At 41.6% G+C, this 12078-nt stretch overlaps 1 protein-coding gene across 3 annotated transcripts in view; it reads right to left on the bottom strand.

Moving 5' to 3' along the window:
* ACSL5 (acyl-CoA synthetase long chain family member 5) overlaps nt 1–12078 on the bottom strand; it is a 43840-nt gene that overhangs the window by 4415 nt on the left and 27347 nt on the right. For all 3 annotated transcript variants that reach the window (XM_019459438.2, XM_019459436.2, XM_019459437.2), the window contains exons 6-16: nt 10481–10580; nt 9306–9484; nt 8578–8610; nt 8438–8489; nt 7611–7684; nt 6934–7011; nt 5406–5540; nt 2795–2929; nt 2174–2269; nt 558–630; nt 190–278 (exon numbers count right to left, since the gene is read on the bottom strand). In XM_019459438.2, the coding sequence (XP_019314983.2) occupies nt 190–278; nt 558–630; nt 2174–2269; nt 2795–2929; nt 5406–5540; nt 6934–7011; nt 7611–7684; nt 8438–8489; nt 8578–8610; nt 9306–9484; nt 10481–10580 (1044 nt within the window). The remainder of the gene's footprint in view (nt 1–189; nt 279–557; nt 631–2173; nt 2270–2794; nt 2930–5405; nt 5541–6933; nt 7012–7610; nt 7685–8437; nt 8490–8577; nt 8611–9305; nt 9485–10480; nt 10581–12078) is intronic.

Raw genomic sequence — 12078 nt, 5'->3', positions numbered from 1 at the left:
ACAATGTGAAGACCACCAAATTTTACTCCCTGTTGTAGGGGATAGGAAAGTGAGACTCAGAGATGTCCATTTCCTTGGTCAAGATCTCAAGTCAAACCCAAGTCTCCTCCTCACAGTTGTGTGCTCTTTTTGACATAAATAGATTTACTATGGATGTCTGGGCATGACTACAGAGCACAACCTACCCACCTCTCCTTCACTGTTCACTGAAAAGTAGTTCATGTCAGGCACATCTTCTAGCTTCACATGATTGCAAGCCAGGGGAACTCCGACGTGGCCTAGAAAACACCACCTTGAATCAGCTGGGAAACCATGAAACAGTGATAAATGTCCAGGAATGTTTCTGACTTATTTATGGATTGACTCTAAAACAAGAAAACTGAAAAGTCATCCAGTGCCAATGCTGGATAGCCAAGATAGAAAGGTCTGGACTGAAACTTGAGTTTGGCATTTGCCACATTTGTCCAAAGCACTGAGGTTATCTAACTCAAGCCCTAGTTCCTTTAGAACCCTCCTGCCAACAACTGCATCTCCCACCCAGTAGGTGGAGAACCTACCTGATGTCCAGTCTCCAGGTAATGTAAATGTACAGCCAGCAGAACATTCTGTTTGGCCATAAGCTTCAAACACCTGGGGAAACCAAAGAAGGGTTTGAGACTTACTCAAGAGAAAGCATGAGGTGGCAATACCCTGTGGAAAGACATGAGGAAAGCAAGGTCTCTGAGGCTTGGAAGATACTTGGTGTCCTAACACCTTCAATCTGCTGGTCGGGGGCAAACAAGCACATAAGCTACTGCACTGGGGCGGGGTGGGAGGGGGCAGTGAGGGGGCCTGTGATAGGCAGACTTTGTAGAGATGGAGAAGAGGGCATTTCCAGGAAGGGTGTGACAATAGGACCTACGTATCTGTTGGTTTTAGGGGCTGAGGGAAATGAAGTCATTAAGAATGGCCAAGAGGGTGCTAATTTGAAAGAGTAGATGACCTCTAGCCTTGGCCACCAATTAGAATCATTTTTGATGGTGGTTATATACAGAAGGGGACACTATGAGGACACAATGTTTCATTTGTGCCATGAATGTTGGTCAGATGGATGAACTAATTAGCTATTTGGGGGAAAAGAGAGAGAGAGAATGTCTACACCCAAGCACTTGTACTAAGTTCCAGATGGAACACAGGCTTAATTAGGAAAAAGTAAAACCATGAGATTATCAGAAAATAGGAATGAAAGCAGTCTTATGAAATACTGGAGTTAGGAAGTCCTATCTAAGCAATTCAAAAACCACAAATAGAAAAGATGAATCAGTTTGATTATGTAAACATTTGAAACTTTCATATAGCAATACACAAGGCAAAAAGATGAGACTAGGAAAAACATTCACAAAAAAACAAATATTACTATATGAACTCTTAGAAGCAATGTGAAAGAGAACTTTATTATCCATTGGCCATTTTTCTAAAAGAAAATAATAGAGTAATTCCCGGAAGAAATACAAGTGCCATTAAGTGATAGAAAAGATGTTCAGTGTTAATAAAAGAAATAGAACTGCAGTGAGACTTTTCACACATCTGCTTGGCTAAGCTTTAAATGACTGGGAAAGCCTGACAATGGCAAGAATGTGGGGGAAATAAGATCTCGTGTATTATTTACAGGAATGTATGAAAAGACAAGATCTTTCTGGAGGGAAGTGTGATAATCTACATTCATATGTGGGAAAAAAAAAACCCATATATTTTGACCCAGTAGTCCCTACTTGCAGGCATTTAATACCCTAAATTGGTATTTGCATCAATACTAAAGGATACACAAGTATCCTTATCACTTCATTGATTATAACAGTGAAAAAATAGCAACTTAAATGTCCATCCATAGGAGACTAGTTACTTAGGTACATCCAATAAACTAATAACCATTAAAATGATGTTGGTCTTTATTTGACCAGGACCAATGTTGATGGGGCACTGTTTAACAAGTATTTTAAAACTGATGCCAGTTTATGTAAAGGTATGTATGTATGTATACAGATGCATAAAGAGAAGGCTATTTTCTCTTGACTTTGAGATTTTTGGTGACACTCTCTTTGGTGCTTTTCAGTTGCGTTTTCATTTTTAAAAGAGTGAGCTTTTTGTGTGCACAAGTGAAATAGGCTATTTTCAAAGAAGGTGCTTGGCTTACCGGACATCCTATTGCCGCCCGGAGGAACACCAAAACTGGGCTGGAGATGGGGGCAGCTCCAGTGACCATGAAGCTAACCCTCCCGCCAAGGCTGTCCTGTTCAGGAGAAACAAAAGAGCTGCTGAGACCTATGCCCTTGGCTTCAGTTTCTTCTACTGCAAAATGGGTAGAACAGCCTACCCAGTGTTTTTATAAGAGTTAAACTAGTTAATTTACAAAGCACTTACACTAGGGCATGCCATTGAGGAAAAGCACTTAAAATATTAGCTTTTATTGTCACTTACATCCCTAGCTGAGACTAGACTTGCAAGTTTTTAAAAATTTCCTCAGATGATTTATATTCCCAGGCCCTTCACATTACTTATAATCTCAACAGACCACCCAAGAGAATAAGACTGTGTGCCAAAACTTAAGAAAATCCATTTTCTACTTTTTGACCAATTTCCTTTAATGACAAAGTTGTCCCAGAGAGACCTCACCTCAAAAGGGGAGTAAACCCAGTAAGTGTGAAAGGATATCCCATTAAAGAGACACTCAGCCATCAGAGAAAAAGAAAAGTATGATAAGCTAGCAGGAAGCCCAGATATTTGCCTGGCTCTGTCCTGTACCCAACCAACCTACCTGGATCTTTCCAAAGATGAGCTTGTCCCAGAAACTGTCACGCCTGATGATACCCTTTTTTACTTCACTGAATTTACAGGAAACAGCCAGGTTCAACAAGAACTTCTTCAAGGGTGTCTTGGCTTCACTGTGTACCTGGAAAATGATAGTTCCTCTTAGTTGGAAACCTACTGGAGATACTCACCAACGCCATTCACCAGTGAGCAAAAGATAGTGCCTTCTTGCTTCATACGGAAGTGACTTTCATGTCATGAACTGCATTGCTAAATAATGATGATTCCAGAGAATTAGGGCCACGCTAAGAAATAAGTGCACTGAGTGTATAGGTACAGAATTCCAGCTCCTCCAGATTCCTTGTCCTTGGCAAACAACTTTGACAGCTGAAATAAGCGTGTCCTCAAAATGTTGTCAACATCTGCCTACCAAATCACCTGGGGGTACTAGATAAAAAACAGCTCAATGGACAACACCTTTAGGGCTTTGATTTAATAGATCAAAGAAAGGCCTAGGAATCTCTCCCTCCTATCTCTCCCTCCCCTTGCCCTATAATGCTTATGTACATTAAATATGGAAAAATACCACTCTTATCTGTAACTAAAGTTTGTTTAACCACACCATACAAAACCCAACAGATTTTTCTATTTATTTATTCCCTTTGGACTTAATTATGGCACCATCTTACCAGCTCATTATTTCCCTAGACTCCCTTACTCTTGCCTCACTGTGACTAATCTATAAACCATGTACCTGCCAAAGGGGAGCTTCAAGTACAACTCGAAGAAATCCCCTTACTTCCAAAATGAAATCCTGAACCCCATATTCTGGCCTTCAGGACTCCATCCTACCAGAAGTCAGATTCAAGGAAATCAAAGTTCTTTTCCAGTTCAAAATTGGAAAAGAACTCTCTAGCCATCTTCCATATTTACACTTCCATTTTTAAGCCTTTAGCTAAATTGAGCTATTCATCCTTAGCCCCTAATGCCAACTGTGCTCTAGGTTCTAGGCATCTACTTATGCCTATACCATCATTTTGTCAATATCTCACCACCTCTCTCCGAGATCTACGCTCAAATGTTGCCAGCATCCTGTCATTCCTGATACCTCTTTCAACCTTAAGAGATTTATCTTCATCATTCACAAGGCAACTTCCTCCTAATATATCACTGACAGAGGCTGGAATTTGTAGTCACAGTAATAAAGTCCTTCATTTTTAAAATAAGTTGCAGAGTAAGCTGTGTGTTTAGTATTACCATATCATTAAAAAACTATCAAAAGTAAGAATGTCTAATAACATGAACCAAAACCATAACAGCCGCCAAATCTAATAATTCTGTAGCATGCTGACAGCTGCTAGGGTTGTTAACAATTCTGTTAAAACTAGCACTTTCAATATTCAGGGGTCATCTGTGTGCTAGAATGCTGCCTGCCCCATCACCAAAGCCCCAGGATAATACTGAGATTCACAAGTGTGAAGGGGAATGCTAGAATCTCAGGGGTGGAGTCCAAAGCATGTGCAGAGTGGCCATGTGTTATTTCCTCGGGGATCCCATGTCTATGGAATTGTGAGATGATCAAATATCTGATTAAGAGCCTGGACTCTATTACTATATTGCCTGGGTTCAAATCCCAGTTCCAAGGACTCCTTGGAAAAGTTAGACAATCCAAGACTTGGGTGAGAAACACAAAAGATAAGCTTGGGACATGTTATGGGGAGTTATGTCAAAAGGACACATGAAGAACTTGATTGGGCTCCCAATTTTGATGGTGGGACAATTTGAACATCAGAAAGAATGACTGAAATGGATTAAGCATACAACTATGCAAATCACGAGTTCAAAATATTACAAATGAAAAATCTTGGTCATTTCTGAAGATCTCTGGGGCACCAATTCATTATTCTAAAGATTGATAAATAAAGGGAAAGAACACTTGTCACGTCTTTCTAGAAGAATCTCAGCTAATGAATGCAGGAGAAATGATTAAATTGAATTAGAAAAATCACCGTGTTGTAAAGTTGAATGAAAAATAGAGCAGTGATCAATGACAACTAACTACTATGTGACAGTTTGATTCTGGCCCAAACCCTTATTGGTTATGATTCTGGCCAGGTTTTTTTTTTTTTTTTTCTTTTCTTTCTTCCTCCTCTCCCCTCCCCAAGGCTCAGTCTCCTCAGCTGGAAGTTGGGAACAGTAAGTGTGGATGGGATTTCCTGTGTTTTTGCAAGGATTGGATAGTGGAATGCATATGAAATGTTGCCCATGGGCCTGGTACCTCAGCAAGAAACTCAAGAGCCTATAGGCATTATGAAAGCGGAGTAACACCTCCTCAATAAGTCAGCTTAGTTTTGAGGGGCTCCCTAAGTCCCTGACTTGAGCTCTTTCTCCAGATCTGGTCCAAACGATCTTATCCGCATGAAAGGAGTTTTCATTTATTGTTGTTTTTTACAGTTGCATTTGTGAATGTGGCTATTAGGTGGATGCTCATGGGGAGTAGGGGGCGTATGTGGGAAAACTTTCTTAGCAACGTAAAGTCCCTAAAAACCTTAGTCAGGCCTAAGCCACAGACCGTTCCTTCATCTCCAGGGCAAGCCCCACAGAAGCAAGGTTGGCACCTTATCGTAGATTCTGTTGAGTAGTCGAGGCACAGAAGGAAACACTGTGGGCTTCAGAGTTTTCAGGTCATCAGGAAGCAACCGAATATCTCCTTGGAAGAAACCGACTTTGGCACCACAAGAGTACACGACAGTCTAAAAGCAAAACCAAAGAGCAGGGCTCAGAGCCAAAGGCCCACTTCATGGTGGCGGGAGGGGGGCTGTCTTGGGCAGAATTGAGGAACTAGGTTGCCATCCACAGGCACTTTTCTCTGTACAGCACCCTCCCCACAAATTTCAGATACCCAGAACTCTGAGAGCCTGTGCCCAAGACAGGTTGGAAACTCATTTCTGCTGAGGTGGCAGGACAGGGAAGACAGACCGTGAGATGGAGGGCCCACCCTATTCCACCTGTAGCTCTGAGTGACAGTTCGAGACACTGTCCTTTGTAAGAGACCGTCCATCATGTAGCACTAAGAAAAACCCTGCCACTGAAACCAGAACATGCCTACGGTTGGAAGACTATCTCAATGTCGGAGGTGTTAGAATGTGAAAAAGTATGCTTATTAGAGTTCATATTTTATTAATCAGATGCCAACACTTTAGCCCAAGGAACTGAATTGTTCATTTTGGCATTTCACGCATCAACAGATAAACTGGTTGAAGAGGTATTTAAGTGAGTAGCAGCGAGGGGATTTTCCATCCATACTACTGCATGTGTTTTGGGAAGGCCAGCACTATTTTCCGTTCTCAAATCAGCCCCAGAATTGCCTGACAAGCCTGGAGTCCACTGACAGAAAGGCAGCTCTCTGGCATTCATATGATCCTAACTGGCTCTACTTTGACACATACTGAACATCTTACCCGGATCAAATGTTCCTTCTCTGCACCTTTGTGGGAAACTTCCTTTTCTCTAACCCTAGGTCTTTTTTTTTTTTTTTTAATTTTTAATGTTTATTTATTTTTGAGAGAGAGTGAGAGAGACATAGAGCATGAGTGGGGGAGGGGCAGACACACACACACACACACACACACACACACACACACACACACACAGAATCCAAAGCAGGCTCCAGGTTCTGAGCTGTCAGCACAGAGCCTGATGCGGGGCTCACCCCCACAAACCGTGAGATCACGACCTGAGCCAAAGTCAAACACTCAACTGACTGAGCCACCCAGGTGCCCCTAACCCTAGGTCTTTTAAAAAAATTCTAACAAAAATAAAATGTAAAGGAAGAAACAATATTCCTATCCCAAAATAGAATTAAGAGCAGATAGTAAGCTCCTGGCTATGACGTCACTGGACTCACAGGCCCCTGGGTAAAGACAGGAGCAACCATTAATTCTGCTGGACATATATAGACACAACTAGAAAGGCTTGCAGCAAGTGTAAATGCCAGGGTTAGGACTCAACTGCACCAGCTCCCTGTGTGCTTCTTTCCAATTAGAGAAAGGATCACAAATGTTGTGTAGCCGCCTTTGAAATAAACATGGAACTACTAATCAAGACTGCCTTTTCACATACGTGGTAGGAACATAGGTCACTCACCTGTACAATCCTCTCAAACATATGAGCCAAGGGGAGGTAGGAAATGGACACATCCTCAGTGGTGGGCTTGAAAATACACTATAGATCAGAACAAGAAAGAGACACCATTGGATTAGTGCTAACTTTCTATTCTAAAGGAGATTTAAAAGCAGCTCCTATTAACTACAGTTAATAATACTGTGTTGCAGATTTGAAAGTTGTTAAGTGAGTAGATCTGAAAAGTTCTCATCACAAGAAAAAAAACTATGTGTGTTGATGGACTTGGAATTTATCACAGGGACCATTTTGCAGTATATGCATATATGGAATCACGTTGTACACCTGAAATTAATATGTCAATAATATCTCAACAAAATTTTTTCTTTAATTTTAAAGAAATTGCCAGGATTGCCACACATAGTTGCACAGGTTGTGCACTGTATGACTGAAGTTAAGGTGCTCCTTAACTTCACTGAGTGTAGATACATGCAGTGATTCTAAGAGACCAAGGCTGGAAAATGCACAGTCCTCTGGACAAAGATGCACCAGTATTTGTCCACACTGATTCATTGTCAGGCCTTTAACGTGGCTTTTGGTTTTGTTTTGTTTTTTTGTCTCTGCCTCCTCTAACATCAAGATTAAAATCTTATGACGGATTTACATTTTAATGAATACCTCTTTTTAAATTGACCACTGACCTCCATACATTTGAGAAAAGCAGAACTGTTTGCAACAATATTTTCATGGGTCAACATGACTCCTTTAGGGTCACCTGTAGGAAATAGGACATGGAAAAAAAGACCCTTTAAATAACTAACAGGTAGCCTTTGGTTGTGAAATAAGAAGCTGCATTCAAACGGTTCTGTTCCAGAGAGTCAAGAGCTTCTCTGGTCACTGTGTCTTTTTTATGAATGGTATAGGACTCCGTTTATGAATGATTAATGCACCCAGAGACACTACTGCTGACAACATTGCTAGACTTCTACTACCACAGAGGGTACAGCCACAATCTCACATTGCAACAGTCGAAAATAAAACTCCAAGTGACCCCCCACCCCCCCCCCCAACCTTGCACTGTTTTCATGTTTAAGACTTCAGACCTAACTATATTTCCTAACTATCACATTACAAACTGGCACATGGGGCCATATCTAAATCTACTCGGAGTTATAACAGATAAGTAGCTTCAGGGGTAGGGATGGGCACACACTGATCTGTGTAGAACTGTCCCTGAGTCACCTTGATTGAAACCATTCTGGTGGGTCAAGTTGAGAGAGTGGTGGTTGGGGAAGAAAATTGACTCTGATGCCATCTGTATGGTTCCTGAAGTCCATAGCATGGAAAAACCTCCCCATGTGTTCCATGAGGTTTACTTGCTTATACTTACATTTTTCCACGTGGGCATCCATACTCAAAACTTAGGTTGTATGACCCTAAGGATAGGGTATATTTACCAGACCAGTGGTGATTCACACTATGTTTTTGGCTGAGCAGAGGCCTCTGGGACAGCTTCATGGGCACTGACCTGTGGTCCCACTGGTGAAGCAGATGATACTCAGGTCTTCTGGTCTAGGGGGCTAAAGGAGGAAGCACAAAGGATTAATCTACCAAGAGCTTTGGGAGTTGAATATGGCAAGACTCAATTTTGGGCAGAAGAAAACTTACCATAGGTTTTCTGAAGTTCTCTTTGCCTAGATTCTACGTGAACAGAAAGCCAAGAAAGGAAGTCATCGGTTAAGATGGACAGACTTATGACAAACACAGCCCTCTCTTTCCTTTTCCATGTAAACACCTCCCTTTTCTGTGGGAATCAAAGCAATGCTCTAACCCAGATCAGGCCTAGAAGCCAATATTCAGGCAGGGAAGAACATAAGGTTTCCCTAGAATACCAGCCTCAAGCAGGCAGATTTCAGATGTCCAAACTTCCCATTGTATTCTTGCGGTCCAGTCATCTAGGACCATTACTAAATCTTTCTGAATAATAGGAATAGTTGACATTTCAGGGCTCACTATATACCAGTCGCTGTCCTGAACACTTTATATAGATTGACTCATTTAACACTTTACAACTCCTCTGTGAGTTAGGGACTATTTCATCCTTATTTTACAGAGGGGAAAAGGGAGATGTGGAGAAACTTGCCTAAGGTCACCTGACTAATAGATGTGGAGCTGGAATATGAACCCTGTAACCTGACTCCAGGACCCACATCCTTAACTACCACTGACCTCAGTATTCATAAATCCTCCACTTAGAAGACTGTGCCCATTGACCACAGAACTTTCTTCTCCTCTGGCATGGCTTCTGAATTGTTTTAGAGAAATAATTCTCAAACTTCACGGCATGAGTCTCATTTACTCCTCTTAAAGCTATTATTTGAATTTAAAGCCCATACCTCAGCATCAAACAGCAATAAGATCTCAACTCCATTTTTCTCTCCTCTTTCCTTTAGGTCATCCTCAAAGGGATCCATGAGGATGATCAATTTCAGGCCTGGGGTGAGGCCCTTCTTCACATTCTCTATCAGGAGAGATGCCTTTTGGGGAGTGTCACAGATCACCGCAGAGATATTAGCTGGAAGCAGAAACAGAGCCAGAGGTCACCTTCATGGTACCTGCTAGGTACCTGATTGCCTTGCAACAAGGAAGAGATTTTTGAAAATTTCAAAGCTAGTGGGTACCCAAAGGAGATTATGTCTGCAAATCAGATTTATAATGCAGAAAACCTGAAACATTCCATCGATAATAAACGAGCTTAATTGAAACAGAAGCACCTAGTTTTCATGCATGCTACCAACACAGTTTACAGTTTCTAGAGTCATGTAATTCTTTCCGCTTAAGAATACAGACAACAAACATGGATCACTTAGGTGTGGTCCTGTCACTGTGTTTTATTTTGGGGAGGGAAGTAGGGAGTAGAAGAGAAAAGGGACAAATGGGATTTCAGCAGACAAACATTTTATGATTCTAAATGTCAGCATTTGCTGTGATAGTTGTTTGTAAAAATAAAAAAACGACAACAACTGCTGATTATGTTTATAGTTTAAATGGGTCTACTCACTCAACCTACTAGTTCTGGGACAGAAGGTAAGATCTTGGATATGGGAAAGAGCTGTTACTTGACCTTTGAGCTTGTACTTATTTCTCTAACCATGGTAATCTTTTTCTACAAATTCACCATGGACATTGGTGCATGCTGGCTAAGTGTACTGACTTGGATTTACAATGATAGGAAATGAGATCAGAAGTTCCATAGTGATTTAGTCAATTAAATGACTTAGTCACTCACTCGATGACCTTTTATCCAGTGTGGCCAAAGTAAGGCATCTTATCTCTAAACTATACTGTCACACCGTGCCACCTTGAACATTTTATTGAACTTTCTATCTGTACATATCCCTGCTTGTGCTTTTGGTAACTTCCTTGTAAATTATAGCCTCGGTACTACAGGACAGGAAAGACTTGAGCAAATTCTGGCCATAGCATTCCAAGTCTGTTAACCAAAGCAGATATTGAGGAATCACTCAGCATGAACACAGAATCAAGTTATAATTTAATAGCAAAGCTTTACCCTTGTTGACAATGTATATGATGGCGTCTGCTCCCAAGGTATCATACAGGGGGACGGCTACCATGGAGTATGTGTAACAAGCCAACTCAGAGATGATCCACTGTATGGAGAAAAGCTCCAGTAAGAACTAGAGAACGCTTTGAAAGGGAAGAGTATTACTTCAGTCATTCAGCCCACAAATGCTTGTTTGAGGCCTTCGTGTTGAAAGAAATCACGTGGGGCCCTAGAGGCTTCCATTGCTAATGCTGTAGAGTACAGCTAAATAAAGGAGATAAGCTAGGCGCGGAGACGACTACTACACAAAGGACCAAAATCCAAAGGTAGAAGTGCAGTAAGTTCTATCCATAAGAGGTACAGAAAGCATTCGTTTTAAGGAATTTAAAGGAAGGAGAGATCACTTTTGGGGTGGCGTAAAGGCCATCTGGGACTACTTTGGGGAAAGTGATGGAAATGGGGCAGGGCTTTGAAGGACTGGTAAGATTTGACTATGGAGGTGGAGGCAGAGCAGGCATTCAGGGAAGAAGGAAGTGGATGAACAAAGATAGGATAGCACAACATCACTGTATATACATCAAGAAGCGTGACGGTTAATACAAAATGAATTGGAAAGGTGGGTCAGCATCTGCGAGTGGTGGGCCTTAAATGTCAGTCTAGGTGTTACGGACTGAGTTGTGTCCACCCCCCAACCCCCCTGAAAATCATGTTGAAACCCTAACACCCAATGTGACTGCTTTGGGAGATAGGGCCTTTCAAGAGGTAATAAATAAGGTCCTAAGGGTGGAACTCTGATCCGATATGACTGGTGTCCTTATAAGAAGAAGAAGAGGCACCAAGGGTAACAGAAGAGGCTACGTGAGGACTCATTTTGAAGGCAGCCATCTGCAAGCCAAGAAGAGAAGCCTCAGTAGAAACCAAACATGCTGACACCTTGGTCTTGGACTTTCAGCCTCCAGAACCATGAGAAAATAAAGTTCTATTGTTAAGCCACCCAGTCTGTGATATTTTGTTGTGGTTGCACAAGCGGACTAATATCCCAGGTTTGGCATTAAGTTCCTAAATTAGAGTCAAGGATATCCCTTCCTATCGAGGCTGGGTGTAACAAAGTGGAGTGTGTAGATTCACCCAAAAGTGCAGCCAGTGCCCTCTCAGCTTTTAGGTTAAGCAACTGGCTCTAGTAAGCATAGGACTTCCAACTATTCTGAAGCATACAAAGGCTTTCTCTGAAGATACTGGCCTAATGACTTAACTAAAGCTTGAGTCCAATCATCTTAATGTCTACGTCTTCTTTCAACTCACTATATAAAGGTGGTTATAGCCACTCTCAGTAGCAATGGGTACCTTGTTTGACAAGTTCAAGTACAACATGAATGTTCCAATTCTAATACAAACACCTCCCCTCCTTTCTACAATGTCCACAAGCTCTTATTTGCCAGCTCCCCACAGCGTCCTTACTTTCTCCTCATTTGGCAGAGACTGACTTAAAGTGAATCATAATGGGCTAGGAAATAAGAGAAATCCAGTTACCAACTTAGATCATTAGACATTCAACCAGGGATTAAGGAGGCTCTGAGCTGTAACTCTTTACACTGGAACAATAT

The sequence above is a fragment of the Panthera pardus genome, unplaced genomic scaffold, assembly GCF_024362965.1.
Source record: "Panthera pardus isolate Hobbes unplaced genomic scaffold, ASM2436296v1 HiC_scaffold_22, whole genome shotgun sequence".
NCBI classification, from domain to species: domain Eukaryota; kingdom Metazoa; phylum Chordata; class Mammalia; order Carnivora; family Felidae; genus Panthera; species Panthera pardus.
This window is presented reverse-complemented; position numbering and strand designations above follow the sequence as displayed.